Source organism: Mercenaria mercenaria, chromosome 12 (genome assembly GCF_021730395.1).
Source record: "Mercenaria mercenaria strain notata chromosome 12, MADL_Memer_1, whole genome shotgun sequence".
NCBI classification, from domain to species: domain Eukaryota; kingdom Metazoa; phylum Mollusca; class Bivalvia; order Venerida; family Veneridae; genus Mercenaria; species Mercenaria mercenaria.
This window is the reverse complement of record NC_069372.1, coordinates 6,627,901-6,643,654: the sequence shown is the minus strand read 5'-3', so window position 1 is coordinate 6,643,654 and position 15,754 is coordinate 6,627,901. Positions and strand designations below refer to the sequence as shown.

General features: G+C 37.3%; 1 protein-coding gene across 1 annotated transcript in view; it reads left to right on the top strand.

Annotated features, from left to right (window-relative positions):
* Nucleotides 1-15,754, top strand: part of LOC123534669 (eukaryotic translation initiation factor 4E transporter-like) — a 49,650-nt gene that overhangs the window by 13,536 nt on the left and 20,360 nt on the right. The window contains exons 4-10 of the mRNA XM_053519068.1: nt 820-965; nt 4,106-4,256; nt 7,488-7,628; nt 8,385-8,541; nt 10,358-10,388; nt 10,980-11,234; nt 15,445-15,617. Coding sequence (XP_053375043.1) covers nt 820-965; nt 4,106-4,256; nt 7,488-7,628; nt 8,385-8,541; nt 10,358-10,388; nt 10,980-11,234; nt 15,445-15,617 — 1,054 coding nt within the window. The remainder of the gene's footprint in view (nt 1-819; nt 966-4,105; nt 4,257-7,487; nt 7,629-8,384; nt 8,542-10,357; nt 10,389-10,979; nt 11,235-15,444; nt 15,618-15,754) is intronic.

The following is a 15,754-nucleotide window of genomic DNA, read 5'->3' as shown; positions in this document are numbered from 1 at the left end:
GTTCTAATGTAATTTAGACTTACATGTAATTTTAATGTAATTAAGGTTCAGTGTAATGTTAATGTAATTTAGCCTTTAATGTATAATTTAAGGAATAGAAAATCTGTTTTTGTTTTGTTTAAATGAGTTGATTTTTAGCTCGACTATTCGAAGAATAGGGGAGCTATCCTACTCGCCCTGGCGTCGGCGTGAGCGTCACACAAATGTTAAAGTTTGCGTACCACCGCAAATATTTTCAAAGTCCATTGAGATATTGCTTTGATATTTTGCATACTTGTTAAACATCATGACCCCAGTCTGTAAAAAGGAGGAGGCAACTCTATCAAGCATTTTGACTGAATTACGGCCCCTTTTCGACTTAGAATATGCTTATTGTAATGTTAAAGTTTGCGTACCACCCCAAATATTTTCAAAGTCCATTGAGATATTGCTTTCATATTTTGCATACTTGTTTACCATCATGACCCTAGTCTGTAAAAAGGAGGAGGCAACTCTATCAAGCATTTTGACTGAATTATGGCCCCTTTTCGACTAAGAATATGCTTATTGTAATGTTGAAGTTTTACTCATAGCTTATACTATCAAGCACTGAGAATAGTCGAGCGCACTGTCAACTGACAGCTCTTGTTGATATTCCAGTAAACTTTAAAGCTTTAAATCGAAGAAGTGACACAAAATCTCTCTTGTTAAGTGTATGTATTATGCATAGTACATTGAGAACAAATAAGGAAAGGTTTATTGTTGCAATTGGATAAAAGTGTAATACAAGGTTAGATATGGATTAAACTTTGAAATTGAAGTCTAATGATATGTTTACAGTGTGGATGGTATTTGGGATGCAGAGAAATGGCATCGTTCCTTTGGAAGTGGTGGTCCAGGAAGCAAGAGCGGTTCACGAGGACCGTCGCCTCTAAATGCCCTAGATCCAAGAGAAAGACGCAGTGAAATGTTACGCAGAAACTCAGGTAAGTGGTTTTATTTCAGTGTCTTTCAAGTTTCAGTAGATGATCACTCTTAAAAATTACATTATGCCTAAATTTCATATTTGAGAAAAACAGAACAATTATTACACAGTATCTGTGTAAACATGTAATGAATAGGTTTTTGTATATATGCACTATTGTGTGTTAGGTTAAAATGGTACACACTAAATGTATAATTAGCCACATTATGAGTTCATATTACTTGTAAATAACTGGCTGTTTATCTTTTAACAATTTACATGACTACATGACATTTAATTGTAATTGCAATTCTAAATAGCAGGGATATAAATTAACACTCGGACCCTATTAGCCATCTGGGTTCCTAACAGTCAAATTCTAGGGGCCCAGCCTAAAAGTTAGGGGCCCAGCTATTATTAGCGGAAAAATATACGAACAGTGGTTTAGATCTACATACTTGATAATAAGTCTTGTAATTTGCTTCCTGCCAAAATACATCAATTTCTTAAATACTGAACACACATCAAACTCGCACTGAAAGAAACCAGTGCATGACATTCTAAACATAGGACACAGCCTCTCAAACACGGACACATTTAATTTAAAGTTTGAATGATTTTTGCAGCACTAGCAGATATGGGTTGCTTATGGGCATTTTTAGCTCATCTGATTTTTTGAAAAAAAATGATGAGTTATTGTCATCACTTGAGCGGTTGTCGGCGTCGGCGTTGCCTGGTTAAGTTTTATGTTTAGGTCAGCTTTTCTCCTAAACTATCAAAGCTATTGCTTTGAAACTTGGAATACTTGTTCACCATCATAAGATGACCCTGTATAGCAAGAAACATAACTTCATCTTGCTTTTTGCAAGATTTATGGCCCCTTTTGTACTTAGAAAATATCAGATTTCTTGGTTAAGTTTTATGTTTAGGTCAATTTTTCTCCTAAACTATCAAAGCTATTGCTTTGAAACTTGGAATACTTGTTCACCATCATAAGCAGACCCTGTACATCAAGAAACATAACTCCATCTTGCTTTTTGCAAGAATTATTGCCCCTTTTGGACTTAGAAAATCAGTTTTCTTGGTTAAGTTTTATGTTTAAGTCAGCTTTTATCTTAAACTACCAAAGCTATTGCTTTAAAACTTGCAACACTTGTTCACCATCATAAGCTGACCCTGTACAGCAAGAAACATAACTCCATCCTGCTTTTTGCAAGATTTATGGCCCCTTTTGGACTTAGAAAATATCAGATTTCTTGGTTAAGTTTTATGTTTAGGTCAACTTTTTCTCTTAAACTATCAAAGCTATTGCTTTAAAACTTGCAACTCTTGTTCACCACCATAAGCTGACCCTGTACAGCAAGCAACATAACTCCATCCTGCTTTTTGCAATGATTATTGCCCCTTTTGGACTTAGAAAAATCATTTTCTTGGTTGAATATTATGTTTAAGTCAGCTTTTCTCATAAACTATCAAAGCTATTGCTTTAAAACTTGCAACAGTTTTTCACCATCATAAGTGGACGCTGTACATCAAGAAACATAACTCTATCCTGCTTTTTGCAAGAATAATGGCCCTTTTTAGACTTAGAAAATCATGGGTAGGACAATATTTTTATTATACAAAAAAAATCAGATGAGCATCAGCACCCGCAAGGCGGTGCTCTTGTTTATAGAGGCTGCACGCTTATGGACATCTATGAATTCTAGTATTTTGATACATTGTCGAGTTAAGGACTCACAACCCATCACGAAATTATCACTTGTACAAAAGGTACAAACCATGTTGCGGTCAGTGTTCTAAGCAGCCACAGTCTGTTAACAGCCCATTTTTCATTAAAAGTCCTTTTTGGCCTTTAGGACGTTTCATAATCCTGATAATATTTACTTTTGTTGCCGTGACAGGCCATTCTAAGCTCTGTAACAGCCTTCAATAAATCTCTACTTTCTAGTGCTGTATTTCTGTGGTCGCAGCCATTGTTAGTGATGGAGTAAATAATGCGCATTTGCCTATTGGTCGTAATATATTTCAGTAATTTTAATTGGTTGATTTAAGTGACGTCATGCATATTAATAAGACAGTCTCGGAAAACCCCAGAATATTGACAGAAGAAGAATCCAAAGCCATTCGCCGACTGGGCGACTATCTTGGAAAATTGACTCGACCGGCTTTAAATCTGGTCGCACTGGGCGGCTGGCCGAGTGTTAATGTATATCCCTGTATAGTTAGTTCTTATACCAAAATCAGTATACTTAATGAGAATTTTTATGCCCCCGGCATCTCCTGATACGCGAGGCATATAGTGATTGTCCTGTCTGTCCGTACGAGGTTAACCAAATGGGATCGTTTCGTCTAGCATCAATACCCCTTACTAGAATGACTTGATACTAATGCAGATGTAACCTGTGACCATTCCTCATCTTCAGACATCGCCTGACTTCGGTTTGACCTTGGCCTCATTTTGGACTTAGGTTGCTTTATATGGGCCATCTCTTGGTTAACCAAATGGGACCGTTTCGTCTAGCATCAATACCCCTTACAGGAATGAATTGATACTAATACAGGTGTAAACTGTGACCTTTCCTCATCTTCACACATCACCTGACCTCAGTTTGACCTTGACCTTGACCTCGTTTTGGACTTAGGTTGCTTTGTATCGACAAGGATGCCACCGGGGGCATCAAGCGTTTACTGAACGCAGCTTCTTGTCTACATCTTAATTTAACATTTACTGAGTAAAACATTGGGAGGGGAGAGCAACATGTCCGAACACCAGAAAAGTTTAAGACTGTTATTTAATATAACTACAAAAAAATGTACTGGTTTTGGTATTTTGAAAACCTTCATCTGGTTAACATTTACTGATAAAATATTATAGTAAAATATGAGCATGGTATATCTTTAAGTAAATATCTTTGCACGCTAAAAAGAACCCTTCTTGTTTTTCTTTCCATGCTTAAAAAGACAATATAGAATCACTAATTTACTATGAAAACTGAATCTCGATAGATAAAACACCATTGTTTCACACTGGTTGTTGTTCTGGAGGTGTTAATTTACTGAGAATCCTATAGATCTAGATGGGAAATAAAACACATCTATAGGAAGATGTTTGCTCTTCTCAGATTCTGTAAACAGAGATTTTAATGTATATGATTTCAGGAAGTTCGGCAAACCCTAAAGATCGCCTGAAGGAAGAGAAAGACATGATTGTGTTGAGTCCCCAGAGGAGAAGTTTTGGCACGGGATGTCACGTGTCCCAGCAACCTCTGCTTCAACGAGCGATCAGCAATATGGAAACTGATAGAGAAAGGTATTAGTGTAGAAATATTTAGAGAACTTGAGGTTGAAATAAACAAAATTCGTGAAAATTTGGCCAAGTTTTAAAGGAGTCTTGGGTCAAGGTCAAACAGAAATGTATGTCCCGGGTCAAGTATTATTACCTTGGTTCTTGGCACTGCTGCATTTCTTTTTATGCCCCCGAAGGGAGGCATATTAGTTTTCAACTGTCGTCTGTTAGTTCGTTCGTTCGTTGTCACAACGTTAACTTTTTGCATGAAGGCACTTTACTGGCGAACCACTGCACCCAGGACCTTCAAACTTCACATGCTGATAGTACTTACTGAGTACATGACCCCTACTGACTTTGGAGTCACCAGGTCAAAGGTCAAGGTGCTGCGGGGGCATTTGTCACCATTAGTGACAGTTCTTGTTATCTAGTACTTTCTTAAAATTTCAAAAATTTTAGATTTAGTTATAAAAGAAGCTAATTTATGTAGCTGTCAATTAAGAAAACCTTGTTTTAACATCATTAATGCACGAAAAGAGGTTATTCGTCCACAGAATAAATTCACAAGAACGTAGCACGGGTGAATTATTCTGACTACGTATAACCGATTTTGAGTGTATTAAAGTAAAACATTGCTATACAGGGATATAAACCAGCTATTTTTGTACCCCCCAACAACAAAGTTGTAAGGGGGGGTATACTGGTTTCAGGTTATCTGTCTGTCTGTCCGTAGACGCAATCTTGTGCGCACCATCTCTCCTTATCCACATGACAGAATTTAATGAAACTTCACACAAGTGATCAGTACCAACAGTAGTTGTGCATGGGGCATGTTAGGTTCTTTTAGAAAAAAAATTTGCAGAGTTATGGGACTTTGTTTTTTTGTTACTATACTATATACATAGACACAATCTTGTGCGCACCATCTCTCCTCATCCCCTTGACACAATTTAATGAAACTTCACACAAGTGGTCAGTACCAACAGTAGTTGTGCATGGGGCATGTTAGGTTCTTTTAGAAAAAAAAAATTGCAGAGTTATGGGACTTTGTTTTTTTGTTACTATACTATATACATGGACACAATCTTGTGCATACCATCTCTCCTCATCCCCTTGACACAATTTAATGAAACTTCACACAAGTGATCAGTAACAACAGTAGTTGTGCATGGGGCATGTTAGGTTCTTTCAGCAACAAAAATTGCAGAGTTATGGGACTTTGTTTCTTGTTAACATACTATGTACATACAGTCTGCATATGCAATCTTGTGCGTGCCTAATCTACCAAACCCTTGCACACAATTTAATGAAACTTCACACAAGTGATCAGTACCAGCCCTAGTTGTGCATGGTGCATGTTACATTCTTTTAGATAAATATTCTGCATAGTTATGGGACTTTGTTTTTTGTTACTATACTATATACATACAGTCCACATAATTATGCAATCTTGTGTGCGTCAAATTGCAATGTACTGTGTCAGTGCATGCGGGGGGTACATTCATCACCTTTAGTGATAGCTCTAGTTATTTAGGGACCAAGACTGTCAAAAATAAATGTTTTAACATTAGGTATATGGGCATTTTCTCCAACAATTTAGGGGCCCAGCCCAAAATCTAGGGGCAATGGGTTACTGGGCCCCTGCTAATTTATATCCCTGCTATACATTATTAATCCCCCGTCGTGGCGGCGGAGGGATTATAGGAATGGTCTGCGTCCGTCCTTCCATCCTTCTGTCTGTCCTTCCATGCTTCCGTCCGTAACAAAATCGTGTTCGGTCCATATCTCCTAAACCCCTTGAAGGATTTTCATGAAACTTGGGTCAAATGATCACCTCATCAAGACAGTGTGCAGAACCCATGAGTCAGCCTTGTCGGTTCAAGGTCAAGGTCACAACTCAAGGTCAAAGGTTTGAGCCTGCCATTTTGTGTCCGCTCTATATCTCCTAAACCCCTTGAAGGAATTTTATAAAACTTGGGTCAAATGATCACCTCATCAAGACGATGTGCAGAACCCATGAGTCAGCCATGCCGGCTCAAGGTCAAGGTCACAACTCAAGGTCAAAGGTTTGAGCCTTCCATTTTGTGTCTGCTCTATATCTCTTAAACCCCTTGAAGGAATTTTATAAAACTTGGGTCAAATGATCACCTCATCAAGAAAATGTGCAGAACCCATGAGTCAGTCATGCCGGCTCAAGGTCAAGGTCACAACTTAGGGTCAAAGGTTTGAACCTTCCATTTTGTGTCCGCTCTATATCTCCTAAACCCCTTTAAGGATTTTCATCAAACTTGGGTCAAACAATCACCTCATCAAGACGATGTGCAGAACCCATGAGTCAGCCATGTCGGCTCAAGGTCAAGGTCACAACTGAAGGTCAAAGGTTTGAGCCTTCCATTTCGTGTCCGCTCTATATCTCCTAAACCCCTTGAAGGAATTTTATAAAAATTGGGTCAAATGATTACCTCATCAGAACGATATGCAGAAATTATGAGTCAACCATGCCAGCTCAAGGTCAAGGTTACAACTAAGGGTCGAAGGTTTGAGCCTTCCATTTGGTGTCTGCTCTGTATCTCCTTAACCCCTTGAAGGATTTTCATGAAACTTTGGTCAAATGATCACCTCATCAAGACGTTGTGCAGAATTCATGAGTCAGCCATGTCAGTTCAAGGTCAAGGTCACAGCTAAAATCAAAGGTTTTACCCTTTCACTATCCATAGCAGTGGCGGGGGATTTATCTGTCTTTCAGACTGCCTTGTTTTGATTCTGATGTGCCCTTAATCTAAAACAGTAGATAGAATATAGTAGTGCTCATTCCTGGTTGCAACAAAAACATTGACGTCATTTTAGCTTAAGCATGTTTTAAAAGAAAACCATATTAGAATGATAAACAAACATTGCTTTTAAAAGTTTACCTAGTTGCAGTAAATGAAGCAGTTCATCATAGAGGTCAGTATTTTACACTTACTGAATGGCTTTCCAGTCAGTTGTCTAGACTGTTTTCCAGAGTTCCCAAGATTGATTTAATGACATTAAAACATATTTTCATGTGTGTGTGTGTGTTTTTTTTTTCAAGTTTCGACTTTAGACGGATCATATAGCACATATAGGGAGTCATATAATGGTTTTATCTGTTTTAGCAGGATTGAGAAGATTAGTGAGAAACTGTCATAGTTGACGAAATTGCATATATTTAGAGAGTTGAGTAATATCTTTACATCCGGAATTGTAAGTTTACAACCTTAAATGTATTTTCAGACGTGAACAACGTAGAATCGGTAGTGGACGTATACAGATAGATAGAGAGAGAGGTCGGGACCAAGAATACAGATCCGAGAGGGAATACAGGAATGACAGGGGGCAGGATAGAGTATCGGAAAGGGACAGTAGGGACTTTCGGTGTGTATATGTATGTTTTAGTTGTCTGTAAGGGTAACCAATTACATACAGCACAATACTTTCAATCTTACAGGTGTAGGTGTGGTCTTGGTGTAGGGCAATTGTTCTTCAAACCAGTTTGACACAAGGTAGTCTTCTACCTCTGATAAAAGGGGCCTCCGTGGCCGAGTGGTTAAGGTTGCTGACTTCAAATCACTTGCTCCTCATCGATGTGGGTTCGAGCCTCACTCTGGGTTTTGAATTCTTCATGTGAGGAAGCCATCCAGCTGGCTTACGGAAGGTCGGTGGTTCTACCCAGGTGCCCGCTGGTGATGAAATAATGCACGGAGGGGCACCTCGGGTCTTCCTCCACCATCAAAGCTGGAAAGTCGCCATATGACCAATAATTGTGTCGGTGCGACGTTAAACCCAACAAAATAAAAAAAAAAAAAAATCTACCTCTGATACATGTTGCAAAGTTGAAATTTACTCACAGAGTACTGGTACAGAAACCAGGAACACTTGGACAAGTTAACGAATTGTGATGAAATAACTACTACCCGGTATACCTTCGGAAAAAATAGTTGAGGGAAATTGTCTGAAATCTCAGTATATTTCATTTCATTTAAATGACCTTCAGTAATACTTACATTTTCTAATTTGAAACCTGTAAAATACTGCTTACAGTGACTTAAACTGACACATGATAGGCTTAGCATATCATCTCTTTGTACGACTCGTTATTTGTATTGACAAAATACTGATTTGAAATTTCAGAAGTGACAGGCATATAGACAAAGACCCAAGAGATTTTCGCAGTGCTCGAGAAAATGATCGAGACAGAGATTTTCGAAACCCTCGAGATAGATTTGATCGTGATGATCGAAAGTTTGACAGGGATAGAATCTTTAGTAGAAGAGACATGGACGATAGGGTTTGTAGGAAGTTTTATGATGCTTAGTTTACTGTCTGTTGTGACGGGGATAAGATATTTAATTGCAATCTTAAGTGTTTCTTTCACTGTGGTGAAAAATTTGTTCGTCTAGTTCTCTGAAAGCCTGCCTGTTAGCTCTGTACGGAGAGTGCAGATATATGGATCATCGGCTTGTGAGTTCAATCCCCAGCCAAGGCATATGTTCTTTGTGACAATTTGATAAAAGTCATTTCATCCTCCATTTTTGATTCCTGTGGAGAAGTTGGCAGTTACTTGTGAAGAATAATTCAGTACTGGTACAGGATCTTTGTTAACTGCTGGAGGTTACATAACTGGAATACTATTGAAAGGTGTCACTTGTTCCAAAATAAAGGAACAGGGTTTTAGTTTGCTGTTAAACAATTGTTACTGACAGAAAGCTCAAGAAATTGTTCAAGGTTATTTATTATGAAAGAAATGCATATTTATGTGATCTTGAACTAAGGAAAGGTTCCAGTTTGTAATTATGTCTTCCACACCACTGTGGTGGGAGACATATTGATTTACTCCTGTCTGTTTGTGTACGTATGTCTGTCTGTCACGAATCTTGTCCACACTCTTAAGTCGAACATTTCTCATCCGATCTTCACCAAACTTGAACAAAAGGTATTTGCCAATAAGTCATCGGCCCAGCACTTCAGAATTATGGCCCTTGAATTACGGAAAATACTGATGCCAGTGATACAGGTCTTGGTGCATGGTTGACTCAGATACATAATGGAGAAGAAATGCCAATCTAGATGATCAGGCAGTTGTGGGAGACATGTGCTTTTCTCAAAAGCAGTTCTAGTTAAAAACTGTAAAATCATTAATATTTGTAGAGACCTTATTTTCATGGGTTTGGCGGTTGCTACAATACATGAAATAAAATTCCAGAATTGCAAAGTTTGTATTTTTAGCTCGACTATTAGTCTAGCTATTCTGCTCACCCTGGCGTCGGCGTCACACCTTGGTTAAAGCTTTGCATGCAATTACATACAGCTATCATTTAAAGGCATAAATGGCTTTGAAACTTATTTTTTTCTTTTTCTAGGTCAATTACCAACCTCACTGGGTCAAGTTCCATAACTCTGGCATGTATTTTGAGCAAATTATGCCCCCTTTTAGACTTAGAAAATTCTGGTTAAAGTTTTGCATGTAAGTTACTATCTGCAGAATAAATGCAGATATTAATTGAAACTTCACAAGTGCCTTTTGGGTTATAAAACTAGTTGATTGCATCAAGTCCCATAACTCTGACATGCATTTTGGTCAAATTATGTCCCCTTTTGAACTTAAAACTTCTGGTTACTATCTCCAAAACTAATGCAGATACTGGATTGAAACTCTATAGATATTTTAACATTTAGGGTAATATTTTCCTGCTTCTGGGACAATAATTCGAATAGTTGAGCATTGGCTGTCTTACGGACAGCTCTTGTTTATCTTGATAAATGGAAATCAACAAATTTGTAGCACAATAGATTGGACATTTTGGCCAAAATTACAAAATTTTATACCTGTGAAATTAAATGATTTTACAGTAATAGCAAAATAAAACTAATGACATTTTTACAGTGAAATTTAAATGAGAAACTTAAAAGTTTGGAATTTTCCTTTTTTTTATAGTAACATTTTCATCTCTTGATTCTGCTGTTGTTAACTAGTAAATACATGATTCTTTTTACTTTGAAGTTATGTACATTTTGTTATCAGAACTCTCCGTCTTCCTTCTTTGAGATTTTTTTGTTTGAAATGATTCCTACCATCTATAACAGAGATATTCTTCACATTTCAGCGAGACTTCAGAGACCATGGCAGTAGATACAGTGAGTATTAGGTTCTTTCAAAAGTTTGTTCACTATTCCATATTGTTGTGGCAGATAGATTGCTCTGTGCAAAGATGTCCAGATATATGGGTAATTTTGCAGAAACAGATAACAGATAAATATAGGCTTACATGGCAGTGTGGTTAGGGTCCCTGACTTGACTTGCCTCTGTTGATTTGAAAGGGCCTCTTTGGCTGAATTGTTACGGCCACTGACATCTAACCACTTGCCCCTTATTACATTTGTGGGATCACATGTGCCTGAAATAATGCCTAGAGGGGCATTTGGGGTTTTCTCCTACAAATAAACGCTGGAAAGTTGCCATATGACTGTGTTGGTGCGACTTAAAACGTTTTTTGAAACATTTCTTTGTTGAATTCTTTGATAAGAAGAAGCCATCCAGCTGATTTTCAGAAGGTAGCTGATTCCGCACTATTACAGAAAGAGTTGAGTTATTAGAACTGTTAGTGAAAAACTTTATTATATCAAAACTAGGGTCAAAATTGTAATTGTGTTTACCCTGTCTGAAGGAACTTTTAACCGTTGTATGTTTGATATTGGTTTTATTGAAAATCCGTACTGTTTTTGCAGATAATAGACGTGACCGCCGTGACTCACATAGGGAGGAGGAACCAGAATGGTTTAGTTCTGGACCAATCAGCAAAACTGACACGATCGAGTTACATGGGTTTGAACGTGACCGGCGAGACAGTGACCGACAGAAAGATGATCGAGCCAATGACGTACCAAAGGTTAAACAGAAAGAAACACGAAAGCAACAAGAGATTCAGGCCCATGAAGAAGCAGAAATTTCGGATGAGGAAGAAAGGCGGCAAGAAGGGGAAGGTATTGTTATAAATGAATTGACATAAGAATCTAAGGCTGTACTCCTTCATTACAGATATGTAATCTAAACAGCCTGTCTAAACATTGTCACAGAGAATATTTTGAAAAAGATTAGATTACTTAGATCCCCATGTATAATGGGTAGTTTTTTTACCCCCCGGACCACCCCCAAATCTTGGGTGTGCATTATACACCGGTATAGACGATTTTCCAACTTCAAAACAAGTTTGTTTACGATTTTCGCCATTTTGGTAAAGGGAAACTACTCTCCGTGCTAACTGTCTACGCTAAAATCTAAGATTGCTGTTACATTCCATAAAAGATCGAGTGGTTTATTTTTCTTACAAACAAAATTAATTTATTATAAATTTTAGGACTGGGACGATTACTTGGTTTGGATCCGATTCGATTACAGGGTGAAACCGGTTTCAATTTTGCAAAGCCGCTATTCACTCTTAAACAATAAACATCACGAATCATACTTTATATGTTTCTAATTTCTTTGACCAGTACATTAACCCAAAGTATATTTCTTCTAAAACATATCAATCAACATAATCAATAGTCCTGGATTTGCCCGTCATGATATATTTAAATTAGAATACACCAAAATAATGCTTATTAATTATCAAACTGCTTGCAAACAATGAAGGCCTTAAGTTCCTAATGAAGTCAGCTGCTGGAAGTACCTTCAGACGGTCATCGGGAAAGAAAAGAGCATTTTTCACAATTAACCAGTTTCAAAATTGTGAAATCATCCCAGCCCTAATAAATTTAAAAGTATTTTTATGAAAGAAATATTAAAAAATCGCAAATATTATGATACTAATTAAAGATTGAGTATTATCATTAACTGAGATCAAACTGTGAACAACAAAATTGACACGAGGTGACACGCTAATTGCCGATAAATATTGGCCATTTGATCGTAACAAAAAGACTATCACACCTTTTGTTATCAGTTTGAATTGAGAAGCTCATGTAGGGCTGATGGAGTAGACAACCCCTATTGTTTTTGGGGTCACTCCATTAAAGGTCAAGGTCATGGGCCTGAACATGGAAAACCATTTCCGATCAATAACTTGAGAAACACTTGACCCAGAATGTTGAAACTTAATAGGGTGATTGGACTTGCAGAGTAGCTGACCCCTATTGATTTTGGGGTCACTCTATTAAAGGTCAAGGACACAGGGGCCAGAACATGGAAACCATTTCCAATCCATAACTTGAGAACCACAAGGCCCAGAATGTTGAAACTTCTTGCGATGATTGGACATGCTGAGTTGATGATCCTTATTGCAGCCAACCATCAGTGTCTCTTGAACTTTTCGTATTAAACCTGTTTGACAACTTTTTTTACCAATGCATGCTGACTCAAGTGGGATCAAAGAAACATGTTTATTCCATGTGATGTCACTGCTGTTTATTGAGGCATGTATTTAAGTCAGCGCTAGTGCAGTACTCATTCAGTATTAAAAAGGACTTTAAAATGCATTTATGGGTTTTGGTAAATTAGCTGATTTCTTTTCTTTTTTCTGAGCAAATTTTAAAATATAAAATGAACCTTTTTAGCTCCACTATTCGGAGGGTAGGGGGGGCTGTTCTACTCGCCCCGGCGTTGGCGTCACCAGGTCAAGGTCACCAAGGTGTTATACTTACGTTATTTTTAAGGTTAAAGTTTTTCGGCTACCTTTGTTAGCTCACCTTTAAGCACGAAGGGTGATCACTCTGTGTCCGTCGTCGTCCGTCCGTCATCGTCAACAATTTGACTGTTAACACTCTAGAGGTCACAATTTTGGCCCAATTTAAATGAAACTTGGTCAGAATGTTACCCTCAATAAAATCTTGGACGAGTTTGATATTGGGTCATCTGTGGTCAAAAACTATGTCACCAGGTCAGATCCAAGGAAAAGCTTGTTAACACTCTAGAGGTCACAATTTTGCCCCAATCTTAATGAAACCTGGTCAGAATGTTACCCTCAGTAAAATATTGGACAATTTTGATATTGGGTCATCCTGGGTTAAAAACTAGGTCACCAGGTCAAATCAAAGGAAAAGCTTGTTAACACTCTAGAGGTCACAATTTGGGCCCAATCTTAATGAAACTTGGTCAGAATGTTACCCTCAATGAAATCTTGGAGTTTGATATTGGGTCATCTGGGGTCAAAAACTATGTCACCAGGTCAAATCAAAGGAAAAGCTTGTTAACACTCTAGAGGTCACAATTTTGCCCCAATCTTAATGAAACCTGGTCAGAATGTTACCCTCAATGAAATCTTGGAGGAGTTCGATATTGGGTCATCTGGGTTCAAAAACTAGGTCACCAGGTCAAATCAAAGGAAAAGCTAGTTAACACTGTAGGGGCCACATTTATGACCTTATCTTAATGAAACTTGGTCAGAATGTTAATTTTCATGATCTATAGGTCACTTTCAAATCTGGGTCAGATGGGTTAAAAAACTAGGTCACTAGGTCAAATCTAAGGAAAAGCTTGTTAACACTCTAGAGGCCACATTTATGACTGTATCTTCATGAAACTTGGTCAGAATGTTAATCTTGATGATCTTTAGGTCAAGTTCGAATCTGGGTCATGTGGGGTCAAAAACTAGGTCACTGGGTCAATTCAAAGGAAAAGCTTGTTAACACTCTGGAGGCAACATTTATGACTGTATCTTCATGAATCTTAGTCAGAATGTTAATCTTGATAATCTTTAGGTTAAGTTCGAATCTTGGTCATGTGGAGTCAGAAACTAGGTCACTGGGTCAAATTAAACGAAAAGCCAGTTAACACTTTAGAGGCCACATTTTTGACCATATCTTAATGAAACATGGTCAGAATGTTAATTTGGATGATCTTTAGGTCAGTAGGTCAGGTGAGCGATACAGGGCCTTAATGGCCCTCTTGTTTTTCTGCCATATCTTTGTTACTATTGCTTATATCTTACTGTAAGTTCACATAAACATTGTCCAGCATACAAACAAAGTATGTGCAGGGGCTGGGCCCATTATACCCAAGGTTAAGGTCACAAAGTTGTTATACTTGGAATTATTTTCATGTTAAATATTTTTTGAAAGCTTTGTTTATAGACATATCTTTGGTTCTTTAAGAGATAATGACTTGAAATTGAAATATTTCTTTATAATGTGTGTTACAATCCCCATAACTCTAATTGTATTTTTGACAGAATTATGCCCCTTTCATACTTTATTTTTTTTAGCAATCTTCACTTTCTTGATGTTACATTAGTACAATATAAGATAAAGACTTGAAACTTGAAATGTGTCTTTATCATCATCATCATCTGCATGAGTGGTAACTATCCCCATAACTCTGATTTGTATTTTTGACCAAGTTATGCCCCTTTCATACTTAAATTTTTTTGACAGTCTTCGTTTTCTAGACATAACTTTAATACTATATAAGGTTATGATTTGAAACTCAAAATATATTTTTACCATCATCAAATGCATGTGTGGTAACAATCCCAAAAGCTCTTATTTGTGTTCTTGACAAAATTATGCCCCTTGGTGTATCTTCCTTTTAAAGTAGAGGTCTCTTATTGAGACATATATTCATTTTACTGTCAAATCACCAAATAGTGGAGCGTACTGTCTTACGGACAGCTCTTGTTGTACATTGTATTCATAATAAAAGGATTTTCTTGATTAGGCAAGACTGAAAAAAATACTCTGAATTACGATTTAACCACATTAGATTCACAAGGATTAAGGAAATAAATTCACTTACTTGATAATATAGTTATTTACTTTGAATTAACGGACTTAAACAAAGACCGGAAATTATGTAAAACAGTTGCAAGTATATTTACTTCCTTTCTCGACTTGCATGTCATGGCACTAAAATTTCTCCATGATTCTCTAAAACCTCTCCACCTCACCCTAATCTTAGCTGAGGGAGAAGTGACTTCTCTCTAAAATTTAAGCCTACCATAAACCCTTGCACATGAGTTCTGAGGTCAGGACAAGTATTTTCAGAGAGTAATTGTCCGACTGGACAAGTGGAAATTAAAGTTAAAATGTTGAGCCCTGCTGTTGAACGAAAAGCAAAAGCAAAAAACATGGTTGGACATACCTGTTTTACAAATAGCTCTTGTTTTGTTGATAAATTTTGGTTGCATACAATTTCTTATACAATTTGTGTAATGTTGTATATATGAAATTGAGGAAAAAATCGAACTTTAAATTGCAGGAGTTAGTGTCGCAGACAGGAATGGTAGTTTGGAGACCAACGAATCAAGTTCACCGGAAACCAACCAATCAGATGTGGAGATACGGCCAGCCAAATCTGTAACAGCACACATACCATCGTTTGATTTTAATGAATTTTTCAATATTGACAACATTCCCGGACTCTCAGCACCAGTAAGTTATACACTGCACACATATTTAAGATATATACGATATGTTTGGTAATTTTCATATAGGCATTCTAAACGATTTCATAGCTAGGAGCCTCATCAGCAGTGTTTAAATTCACAAAACATGTTAAATGTTAAAAA